General features: G+C 36.7%; 1 protein-coding gene across 4 annotated transcripts in view; it reads left to right on the plus strand.

Moving 5' to 3' along the window:
• Positions 1-499: 499 nt before the first annotated feature.
• LOC125235267 (galactosylgalactosylxylosylprotein 3-beta-glucuronosyltransferase I-like) overlaps positions 500-12,897 on the plus strand; it is a 28,066-nt gene continuing 15,668 nt past the window's right edge. For 2 of the 4 annotated variants that reach the window (XM_048141768.1, XM_048141770.1), the window contains exons 1-3: positions 500-846; positions 2,299-2,452; positions 5,055-5,075. In XM_048141768.1, coding sequence (XP_047997725.1) covers positions 650-846; positions 2,299-2,452; positions 5,055-5,075 — 372 coding nt within the window. In that variant the 5' untranslated portion in view covers positions 500-649. The remainder of the gene's footprint in view (positions 847-2,298; positions 2,453-5,054; positions 5,076-12,897) is intronic. The other 2 variants (XM_048141769.1, XM_048141771.1) reach the window with 1 other exon arrangement.

The raw sequence follows: 12,897 nt of genomic DNA on the forward strand, positions 1-12,897 counted from the left end.
AGTTTTAAATATGTACAATCTGTACTGGCTTATTCGATGCGAGATTACAACTTGTTTTTATTTTCAGCATCTGAAATATCTTTCCTTGTCCAAACATGTAAAATATCAACTAAACCTTGACACAAAAAATGGTGGCAAATTTGAAAATATTTGGCTGACTGGTCAATTATCTCCATAAAACGCTTACCTTCCTTAACCTTGATGTTAGCAGACGCGTCGACGACCCATACTATTTAAAAATTGATTAAAAATATAGGGACTAAGATTTCATTCCTATAGAAAAATTGAATTTCACGCCCTTTTTTGTGCCAAAATTTGGTTAGCCGTCTATAATTTTAAAACTTCATTACGCAGAACTGCAAAATCACAAAACGAGCTTTGCTCAATAGGGAATACTAGTTTTCAATATGGCAATACCGCATCTGTCAAGGAGTGTTGACGTGACTCGATGACGTTAATGACGTTTCGATTTTGACAGTAAACTATTTTGCACCGCGGCGCGTCTGCAGTCGAGTAGATTTGCTCATCGGCAACATCGGCTACGTTTACATTTAATATGTGGAAATTATAACAATAATATCGCATAATCCACATTGGACAACTAGCTACCGAACGTAGCAGCACATAACCCGCATTTCGTGACAATAAAATGCATTTGTTCAATCTGAAGATCATCAAGAAGCAATACTTAGCGCTCGGGATGTTGGTTTTCGTAGTATTATTTTTGTTTAATTCAAAGCCCGCGTTTCAGTGTCAGTTAACCCCGGATTCGTCAGCGTACTTGCCGACAATATACGGGATTACGCCAACGTACGCAAGGTTGGCGCAGAAGGCTGATCTGACAAGGTATGTGGTCATCTTTACGAGTTCATCTCGCGTGTTGCATTTGCCCTTGATTACCGTTGCCTACCGCGTTTATTTGCCTAACGCATTTGGCATTGAGGCTCACTATTTATAAATTAAATTAATTGGCTTGGTAGTCATCAGTTTTAGAAATACTTCCTTAATTTAGATAGTTACCCGTTTTGTACCGGAAGTTTAATGTTTATTAAGTGAAGTTTAATATAAACATGTACCTAATGATTGTTTGTTTCGGATTTCCTTTCAAAATCTTAATAATGTGTCAATTTAATATTGCAACTGTTAACTCTTTCCTTCTTAAAAAAAAAAAAAAAAAAATACCGAACATTCTCCACACGTGTGAAAGTCAAAGCTACGATAACACCAAGCCAACACTGACATTGGCAAATTCACCCTGTGCAAATTGGCAGGGAGTAAAAAAAGCCAAAAAAAAAAAAAAAAAAAAAAAAAAACTCTTTCCCTCATCTGTTATAATCTAAATGACTGGAATAACTTTGATACATTTGCTTATTTCATAAACTCTAATAGAAGAGCATTTTCAGAATTTGGGTCCCCCCAATTAGCAAAAGTTGTTAACAAAAATGAACTCGCTGTCAGTTTTGTGACGACAATTAAGCATAAAATCTGTTTAAAAATTTACTTTTTTCACATTCTGAATGTAGATTATTGCTTAAAATTTATGTAATTAAAACAAAAACCATATTTTTATTGAAATTTCATGCTTAATTATTGTCACAAAACTGACAGTGAATTAATTTTTGGTAACAACTTTTGCTAATTGGGGGGAACCAAATTCTGAAAATGCCCAGAAACATACTGCAGTAAGAATTATATTAAAGAAAATCAAGCAAATACTTTATTATTACTTTAGCAATACATTCATATCAGCGTGCCCAAAAGCTGAAATTGCCTAACCAATCTCGGAGAAATTATTAATTAAAGTCTTAGTTAGTGATTCTTAATTGAGCACTTCAGCTATAAATGATTATACACATGACTTGAATGCAATAATGCCATATGGAAATGACTATAAAACTTTATGCATTATTAATGGTGCATAGCATTACTAATTTTATTGCAGCATTTCGTTATGAACTTGGTGGCCAGTTATTGATAAAAATTTTGAAAAAACCCCCGGCCGTGACATAGTACATAGTTTCATGAAATATGGCCAAGAACACTCCTTAGCAGACACACACACAGACAGTGTTTGTGACTGTATGTGGCATCGAACAATTTAAATTTAGTTTTTTTTGTTTGAAAGCTGAGTTAGTCAGGAGTGTTCTTAGCCATGTTTCATAAAAATCGGTCCACTGTGTTGTGGTCGGAGGTTTTTTCAAAATTTTAATTTTGTGGTTAGGTTATTATTTATTTATGTAGGTAATAAAAACAAAGTTTAACTAAATATTTAGATTAAAATTGTTTTTTTTTAAACAGGTTGTCTCAAACTCTGATGCTAGTGAAGAATTTTCACTGGATCGTCATAGAGGACTCCGCATCAAAGACTAAGCTAGTGGAAAACTTGCTCAAGGAATCAAACTTAAAATATACACATCTCAATGTGAAGACTGATAAGCCTAAGGGATCTTCGGTAAGTGACAAATATTTTGGTTCTATTACCACATGGCGCAATGACCCAAAATTTGTTCCGGCGCGAGTTTACATCAATTGACATAAAACTTATTAATTATTAAAGAAAATCATACTCAAGTTAATAACTTTGATTCCAAGGAAGATTTAAGGGCCCTACTACTTGGCACCAAGCTTTGAATGGTTTACCTACCTACTGTCACCGGCATAAATTTGTGATGATTTCTATACCTTGTCACATTAACGTCTTGTTTGAAATGTCATACGAAATTGTTAAACGATTTAAAGCAACAAGGGGACTTCCGGTTCGGGTGCCATCTTAGCGGCATCGTGTCGTGAATAATTTCTCCTTCTTTGCTCATTAATGTTGTTTAAAGTGTAATATCGATAGCTTATTATGCAGTAAACTAATGTTATAGTGAGAAGCTGATGAAGAATTAATCTCGAAACGCGTTTAGCCCCTTTTTTGTCATCGACGGCCGATAGTCCACGTGCCCTTGTAAAATCTAGCTACAACAACAACAAGTGCCAACTACCGAACAACGTCGCACTTACCGTACCAAAATCTAAAACTTAGCTTATATCACTTTGACACTGGCAAAATAGTCCCACCAAATGGGACTGAGGCCATTTATATTTAAAAAAAAAAAAGCAACAAGGTACAGATATCATCACTTATTTATGGCGGTGACTGTACCTATGGTTTGGTTGTCAACTACATCCTACATGATGATCTACCTAGAACTTACCATTTTGGAAACCTGGTTGCTCATAATAGTAACTTTAACTTAATTTAATATGGTGATATTCTGCTTTGTGTGGTAGGGCACAGCACAGCGGATATCATCTCGCTCGAATCTAGAGCAGAGCCCAACTGGGGAAGTACCTCCGCCTTACAGAAGACCGCAGCCAAATAGCACTAGACCCTACTCATAGTGTTGTGTTCCTGCCGGTGAGTAAGGTTGCCAGAGCTCAACGAGGGTGCGGTGTGCTGATGACGGGAGGACTTACGGAACTAACTTGTTCCGTTTATTGTCCTTTGAGTCGTCGGCAACCCGAACCCTCCTTGGAACTTGTACACTCCTTTTTGCAGAGGTAGTTTAGGAGGTAGGGCATAGCGAATGATATTCCGCTTTGTGTGGTAGGGCACAGCACAGCGGATATCATCTCGCTCGAATCTAGAGCAGAGCCCAACTGGGGAAGTACCTCCGCCTTACAGAAGACCGCAGCCAAATAGCACTAGACCCTACTCATAGTGTTGTGTTCCTGCCGGTGAGTAAGGTTGCCAGAGCTCAACGAGGGTGCGGTGTGCTGATGACGGGAGGACTTACGGAACTAACTTGTTCCGTTTATTGTCCTTTGAGTCGTCGGCAACCCGAACCCTCCTTGGAACTTGTACACTCCTTTTTGCTGTGTACTTAACACAGCAAAAGGGAATGTACAAGTTTCTAATGGGGTGGCAACGCGCATGTGACACTGTTTGAGTTGCAGGCGTCCATAGGTTACGGTGACCGCTTTACATCAGGCGGGCCGTATACTTGTTTGCCACCGACGTAGTATAAAAAAAAAAAAAAAAAATGGCGCCTGAGCCCGACCCAAGTTTTTTTCAAGCAGCATAATGATTCATAATTCGGCCAAGGCAATTGGTAAATTGTATTTTTGGTAGATTCCATCCAAGGCTTTGGTGCTGTAGGTTTTGGCCAAACCTAGAAAAACCATACATTTTTTATGTTCGGCCTAAAACTGGTTTTATCAAAAATTATTTGAGTTTATTTTTGATGAAAGCTGGTTTTATTCCATTATATTCTATCACACAATATTGATTTGTATGTGTATGTATATTCACAGTAGGGGGCATACATTGGTTTTTTAGTATCAAGGGTTGGACCTAGAATAAAGAAGTTTCACAGTACCACATCTTTAGCACAGTTTGAATTGTCTGCAAAATTTATATAAATATTTGTCAGTTAGTCACAACCTCACAATTATCTCACGAATAAGCACTGGTCAAGTCTTAAAAAGTAAGGTCAATACGGGTAAGTGTGTCACAAGGAGAAGTGTGTCTGGCCTTCACATTTGACCTTTTTACTCATTGCCACATGTGTTTTTGCACTTTTTGCGAGTTCATAATTTTGCTACTTGCTACTCACAAAATGGGAAACATATGATCTCTCAATAAACACTGATCATTGGTTTAAGCAGGCCAAATGTGGTAGACAGCCAAACTTCCCCTTATGACACACTTAACCGTAATGACCTTACTTAGTTAAAATATATATTTGGAAAAACCATATCATTATCGCCTGACCTGCCCCTGAACTGTGACGGCTATTGATAACTCGTCCATGATGCAAGTAATGGGTTATTCAATATTAGGATAAGTAAAGAGATTATAGTCTGTCAAGCTAATTCAGTCAAAAGTAAGAGGCAAATTAAAAAATATACATACTGATGCGAAGGGTTATCATCTCTTAGAAATTTGAATTTCTAGCCTTTTCCTACTGACAAAGTTCTTTTGACAGACTATAAAACTACCTAATACTATAATGGTATTTAAGTAAACATAGAAATCATAATAAATATATTCCACTTTTGTATTTTAGAACCATGGTAATGGGAGCACGGTAAGTGCATATTGCAGTCATTGCTTAAGAATAGGTACCTACCTAGTTTCCAATGTGCGAACAGGACGCAGCTCTATAACTATATTTATTTAACACATAGTGCTGTCTCGTTCATACGCTAGTCCTACGTGCGGATTTGAAAATAGGCTGTGTAAGAGTATTACACTGCATGGATATTAGAGTATTAAAAATCCAAGGTCTACAAAGATTTTGGGCTTTGTTTTTTGATGACCAGAGAGCTGCAACTATGTTGAGCGTATGGGCCGAAAGTTGATAGTCTCCATACGGAGATAGCTAAAACTCATTGGACCTAATAAGTCAAGTATTAGCATGTGAGTCTCGAAACTTTATTGAAAAAAAAACATAAAAGTCTTTCTTCAAAATTAAATTTCTCACGCGAGAAGTCGCAGTTCAAGTCAAAACATAAAAGTCTTTCTTCAAAATTAAATTTCTCACGCGAGAAGTCGCAGTTCAAGACTCACACGCGAACTCATACTTAGAAAAAAATAACTAAGTTTGAGTTTGCACCAATATTTATTACTTTACTCGTCGTAAATTGGGCCTAACGAGGTCAACAAATTTTTGGGTCGTCCTAGGTACCTGCTTAGCTCGAAATTTAGGTATTTCTATTTTTAAGCAGTGTTCAGTCAAAGAAATATTCGAGAAGAAATTATTTGTATCTATATAAAAACAACGTGGTTGCCGATGTACATATGCATTTTGGGTCATTTTCATCCATGGGTTTAATGATATTTTAAAAATGTCTAATATTGGCCCTAAAACACCTAACAAAATATTAGAGTTGGTAAGTGAAGTCTTATACCATTCAGGACATTATTATATATATATTTTCTTAAAGTGTGTCACATTTTATCCATTGCTTATATATAAAAAAAATTTTTTTTTAATAAAAACCCTGTCAAAGCCTGAAAAAAAAATTCATGTTAATAAGTTGACGTCTATATTATTATAAAATGATATCAAGTCATCATTTTTAATTTGGGTCACTTTCATCCATGGGTTTTCAATATTTGGCAGAATAAAACGCAACGCAATAGAGTAGTATTTTAAATTTTTGCGCTGTGTGGCGCGCAACCGATAGCCAATCAGGTTGGCGCATGCCGCTGGCGCGACGCCGCGCTGTGACACGAGGCGTAGGTACCTAATTCTCGTGCGCAGTCATACATAATTTAAGATTGCCAGAGGGTCGGGCTTTGGCGGGATTCTCCCGATTTTTTTGTAAGTCTTCCCAATTAAAACTTATACATAATAGGTAACCTTAAGAACTTTATTACATTAGTAACGAAAACAGACCAATTATAAATGTCGAAAACACGTAAAGGTCTACTATCTAAAATAAACGAAGTAAACTAGCTAAACTATCGTAAATTTTTATTATGGTGCATTAGGGTAATTCCGAATGACAAAAATGCTCTGGTAATTCCGAAGAGGGAATCTTGATATGATGGAAATAATGGTGATTTTTATGTGACTTTCGTAATTAGACGACTTTCGGAATTACCCTAATGCACTATTATTTTACATTTCCCTACGAAATCCTCGAAACTCCAGAACCTTTTGTCCCGATATTGAAGTACCTAATTCGATCCGGCGCTCCTATTCATACACCGTGATTATATTATTGTAACTATTGATTTCAGTTTTTAGTTCCACAATACAGGGTGTAATTTTTATGACGGGAAATATTTATGGATGCAAATGGATACTAAACCCAAAAACAATAAATTGTAACTTGAATATTATTTCCTATATTTTCCTTAATTTTCATTTATAATGAACACGAAGCGCACGGCGGCATAATATATCTGTACACCTTATAAAACAAAGTCCCCCGCCGCGTGTGTCTCTGTGCGCGCGCGTGTGTGCAAACACAGGTGGTGAGACTGCGGTAGCCATTATTGTAATTATTCTCATTATATGGCATTAGTATCCTTTTTACAGATTTTCGACATTACCTCAATTGGTTTCGAATTTAACCCTACCTTAGAAAAATGGTAATCAAAATACGTATGTATTTTTTTTACTTACATTTATCTATCCATACTAATATTATAAATGCGAAAGTATGTCTGTTTGTTTCTCCGTCTTTCACGGAAAAACGGAGCGACGAATTGACGTGATTTTTTAAAGTGGAGATAGTTGAAAGGATGGAGAGTGACAAAGGCTACTTTTTGTCTCTTTCTAACGCGAGCGACGCCGCGTGCAAAAGCTAGTGTAATATAAAGCTGCAACACGACTGACATTTTTCAAAAAACAGCCAGAAGGAGGTTCCGCCGGTGGCAGTGTTTGGTGTGGCCGTATAGAGGTTTGTCCTGCAACCCTGTAAAAATCCGACCGTCGGTCTACCTGTTCCAGATAAAAAAATGTTGGACGGCCTGACCAAACGGCGGGAAATAGCCAAGGGGTGTTCGACCAAATGTCATAGAGGACCCTGGGTTGTTTTTGACGCTGCCATTTTTTTTTCAAAATGACCGTCTTTTTTAGACGATTTTTCAAGTTTGTCGTAGAGCACTCTAATTTTGGTCGTAGAATCTCCAAGCAGCCTTGATTAGAATGAAATAAAAAAAAATTGAAAAATGCGACAAATGTGAGAAAACTGGCTACTTTTGTTTTGTATGGCAACTTTTAAATCGTAAGAGATAGCCGGGGGTGCTCGACCAAATGTCATACAGATCTCGGAGTAGAAAAAAGTTGTATTAAAAAAATTCAAAATGGCCGACTTTTTTTTTAAATTTCAAAATGGTCCTAGCGCGCTGAGATTTGGCACACGAGTGGACGGCCGACGGATTAGTATTCAAAAAGAATATTATTGAACAATTTCAAATGGCGGCCTTTGTGGGCAAATTGAAATTTGTATGGAAGATTTTTTTAATAACCATATCTCCGTAACGGTAGGAAAAAGGTCAAAAAAGCTTGAACTACACAATTTCAAAATGACCGACTTTGATTTTGGGAAATTTGACTTTGTCCCCTCTCGCCGCCGTTTTTGACTTTTCCAAAAAAAAAATTCTCATTCCTATTTTTGGCCCCCGTTTTTACCACGTGCCAAATTTTACCGCGCTTCTCGGACCGAAGATAAAAAAATAATTCAAAGTCGGCCATTTTGAAATTTTGTAAATGCCATTCGATGGACCTAAGATAACTGTACAACATTAGTTCAAGCACTTTAACCTTTTTCCTACCGTTACGGAGCTATGGCGATTAAAAAAAAAACCTCCATACAAATTTCAATTGGCGTTCAAAGGCAGCTATTTTGAATTTTTAGAAATTTTCTTTTTGTATAGTAATCTTGGGGCGGCTATCCACCCGTGTTGCGACGTACAGACTTGCAATTTTGAGTTTTAAGTATGTTATTATAGCTTACTAGACGACGAAAATTTCTGCGTTCCGGTCTTATCCAGAGGTTCTCAAATAGGGGCCTGAAAATGCGGCGAAATGGTTCCAGTAAAGGATGGTACGACAGTGTTGGCTTCGTGCTCGACTTGGCGGGGGTACTGCCGTGCCCCCAGATTAAATTATAAGATAGTTAAGTTTAATGAAAATGTTTATCTATTTGTATTCTTTTGCAGCAGCGTCTCAGCGAATCACAATGAGTTGTCTTGCCTTCGGCCGACCAATCGTATTAGTCTCTCGTATCTAAGTACTATTTAACGAGAGCTGTGATAGGCCTGTTTAAAATTATGGATATATATTAAAATCATAGTTCAAAACGATGGTTTTTGCCATACCTTTAACAGGCTTTAACACTGGCGTGTTTATTTTTGATAGGGGATGATTTTATTATTTCATAGTATAATTCCTCAATAAGGAAATGATGTATCTATTATTTTCGAGATACCTACAGTATCAACCATTTAAAAGCTTTAACTGTTGTTTTGTGAAAACTTTTTATATAGTACTTTGGAGACTAGTTTCGAAGTCGTGACAGTTTTCAGACGTCCGTGACTGGCATCGCCTCGGCCATTTTGTATAACCGCGTTAAGAGCAAACGTCACCCAGCGTAAAAATCATCAAAACAAATCATGCAGTGATATCATAAAGAGATACCCAAAAACGCTGGCTACGCTAACAGGACTCAGGGTTCAGCATGAGCTAAAGCTTAGGTACTACTTTCCCAAGCGCTTATCATGATGAGTCGTACCAAAACAGCGTGTCTTTATATAATCTCTATATTGTATCAAACCTGAGTTCTACTAGGTACAGCCGAGCCAGTGTCAGCTCAGTGTCAGCTCTATCTTGGATACTGCTCACCCACGAACTCACCGTGACGATTTCTTTAATTACGATGATAATTTGTTTGTTATTTTTCGAAATACATTAACTTTAATGACAATTGGCGTTCATTAATTTTTAATGGTTAATGACAATTAACCTTTTGACTGTGTAATTTTTGTTAATTACCGTTCGACCAATACTCCTAGGCATTTCTTGCAGCCAATCAATAAATAATATCCTAAAACATCTGGACGACCGAGCTTCGCTCGGTTCTATTTTATTATATCACGTCTTTAGAAAAAAAAACTTATAAATACAACATACACATACATACATACAATCACGCCTGTATCCCATGAAGGGGTAGGCAGAGCATATGAAACTACTCAAGTTTCAATGCCACTCTTGGCAAATAAGGGGTTGACAGAAAACAAAACTGTGACATTGCAGTGACAGGTTGCCAGCCTCTCGCCTACGCCACAATTTACCCCATAACAAAATACAAGAACAAAAAAAAAACAAAACAAAAAATTTACAAATACAAGAACAAAAAACATTTTATAAATACAAGAACAAAAAAAAACAAAACAAAAAATTAAAACTTAATTTCTGGCCGGGATTCGAAACCCTGACACCTGCAATCTGTCTGCGAACATTAGACCGACCTCGTACGACTAAGCTAAGCGCAGCCGATGTGCGCGGGGCGAAATTAACGACCATATTTAACGTTTACTAACGCGAAAGAAAAACTCATTAAAACTCCATAATTCGCCATTTTCCGGGACCTAAGGCTACGCTAGATCGATTTTCCAACCCTGAGAACCCCTACATAACAAATTTCAGCGAAGCTAATCTTCGGGTGGCCGTCCACCCGTGTGACAAATCTCGGCGCGCTAGGACCATTTTGAAATTTTTCAAAAAAAAAAGTCAGCCATATTGATTTTTTTAATGAAACTTTTTTCTACTTAAAACCCTGTATGACATTTGGTCGAGCAGCCCCGGCTATCTCTTACCGTTTAAAAGTTGCCATACAAAACAAAAGTGGCCAGTTTTCTCACATTTGTAGTATTTTTCAATTTTTTTTATTTCATTCCAATCAAGGCCTCTTGGAGATTCTACAACAAAAATTTGAGCACTCTACGACAAACTTGAAAAATCTTCAAAAAAAAGTCGGCCATTTTGAAAAAAAAATGGCGGCGTCAAAAACTGCCCAGGGTCCTCTATGACATTTTGGTCGAGCACCCCCCGGCTATCTCCTGCCGTTTGGCCAGACCGTTCAACATTTTTTTACCCGGAACCGGTAGACCGACGGTCGGATTTTTCCGGGGTCGCAAGATCAACCTCTATACTACCACAGCCACACCAAATACTGCCACCTGCAAAATCTCCTGGCTATTTTTGGAAAAATGTCAGTCGGGTTGCAGCTTTATATTATATAGAAAAATAGAATAGAATATAGAATTGATAAATAAATGAATATACAAGAATTGCTCATTTAAAAGTATATGATATTCTTAAAGAAAATATATAAGTTATATTTAACCAAATTAACATGCAAAGAACTAAGTTATTTTATTTCATCTTTGTTTAAACGACAGGTAGGATAAGATAAGATTGGCTTAACAGTAATTTGAGGAAAGATTTCGTGTAGGGTTCCGTAGTTTTTCGTATTTTTCTCAAAAACTACTGAACCTATCAAGTTCAAAACAATTTTCCTAGAAAGTCTTTATAAAATTTTTTTTTCATATTTTTTAAACATATGGTTCAAAAGTTAGAGGGGGGGGACGCACTTTTTTTTCCTTTAGGAGCGATTATTTCTGAAAATATTAATATTATCAAAAAACGATCTTAGTAAACCCTTATTCATTTTTAAATACCTATCCAACAATATATCACACGTTGGGGTTGGAATGAAATAAAATATCAGCCCCCACTTTACATGTAGGGGGGGGGGTACCCTAACAAAACATTTTTTTCCATTTTTTATTTTTGCACTTTGTTGGCGTGATTGATATACATATTGGTACCAAATTTCAGCTTTCTAGCGCTTACGGTTACTGAGATTATCCGCGGACGGACGGACGGACGGACAGACGGACAGACAGACATGGCGAAACTATAAGGGTTCCTAGTTGACTACGGAACCCTAAAAACACTACGTGACGTCACGCGAGGCAAGTCCATTGGGCGTTTAGTGTTTTGTATTCGATATCAGTTATATGACTTAACCACGTTAAATATTGCCGGTTATAAAAAGTACATCCTGTATTTTGCTTTATAATCCTGTATTTTCTACATATAAATTCCTCACCATTTTACGACATAATATGATCTCGTACCAACGTCGATCCCCACATGTACTTCAAAATAAAATATGAATAATCGGCGGCGCGTGTGTTAGCTCATTGAATTATATATATTTTATGTATGTGGATTCATATTGAAAGATAAGCGCTCAGCTACCTGCATAGTGAGTGACACGCTTAAATATAAGTCTAAAGTACTTAGATGATAAATCGCATTATTTTATTTGGCAGTAGTAGTAGTAGATTCCACGATGTATACTAAATTTATTATTTATAAATTAAATTATTTACTGACGCATGTGGAAAATAGGTATATTAAGTTAAAATTGTTACTCTAGTAGTCTTATCAAATACAACCCTTTCAGGCTTAGCATTAAATAGCGTGATGCGCACAGTTGAAATAAATTTTGGCGTTTTGTACACAACGTGCGGTTTGTCGAATGTCGAGAGAGGTCATTGCCCTTCCCCGCTGCCGCGCCACGGCCGCGCGGTCGGTATCATAATACCTACACTACCCGCGTCACTGCGCTCGCTTGACTTGATCGAACGCAAATATTAATACCGTATTATTTTTCGAAGCATTCTATTAAACTTACCCAAATTCACCTATCTTATTTATCTTGTCTTTTTAGTTAATAAGATAAGAACTCTAGTAACTTTAATATTTTTTGGAATGGTAAAAACCTATTTTTGCTAAATTATCGCAAATTTTATCAAGCACTGGAGTAGGAAAACACAATTTCAGTTTATTGATATATTTAAAGGAGGCAATGCGACGTTTCTTATTTTTTTTAACATGAATATTTTTTTGTGTCTGTTTCGCTAGGTATGACAAATTGTCATATAGCACTCGAGTAAATTGACCCAAACTACGTATACACGCTAAAAATATCATTCTAAATGCAATACAGTTACATTTTTTCTCTCGAATATTTTTTTTACCACATTAGGTCAAATTAAAAATTATAACCACAAATTACCAAATTACTAAAAAAGCACCCTAGGAATGTGACCCAAAACGAAATGTTAAATTTATATGTTATCAATAAATGCCTTGAAATGGAAATCATGCAAGGTATAATAGTTACCCATTTGTTTTACAAGGGGGAAAAGTTGTTTAACCGCACGTGCCAATATTGATACCCGAGCAAGCGAAAGATTCCAATATTGAACTTCAAGAATTGGAATCTTGAGCGTTGCGAGGGGATCGTGCCTTGGCAAAGCTTGTTTAACCTACGAACTTTGCCACCGAGTGAAACACAAAATTTTTCACCACACCA

The sequence above is a fragment of the Leguminivora glycinivorella genome, chromosome 17 (assembly GCF_023078275.1).
Source record: "Leguminivora glycinivorella isolate SPB_JAAS2020 chromosome 17, LegGlyc_1.1, whole genome shotgun sequence".
NCBI classification, from domain to species: Eukaryota; Metazoa; Arthropoda; class Insecta; order Lepidoptera; family Tortricidae; genus Leguminivora; species Leguminivora glycinivorella.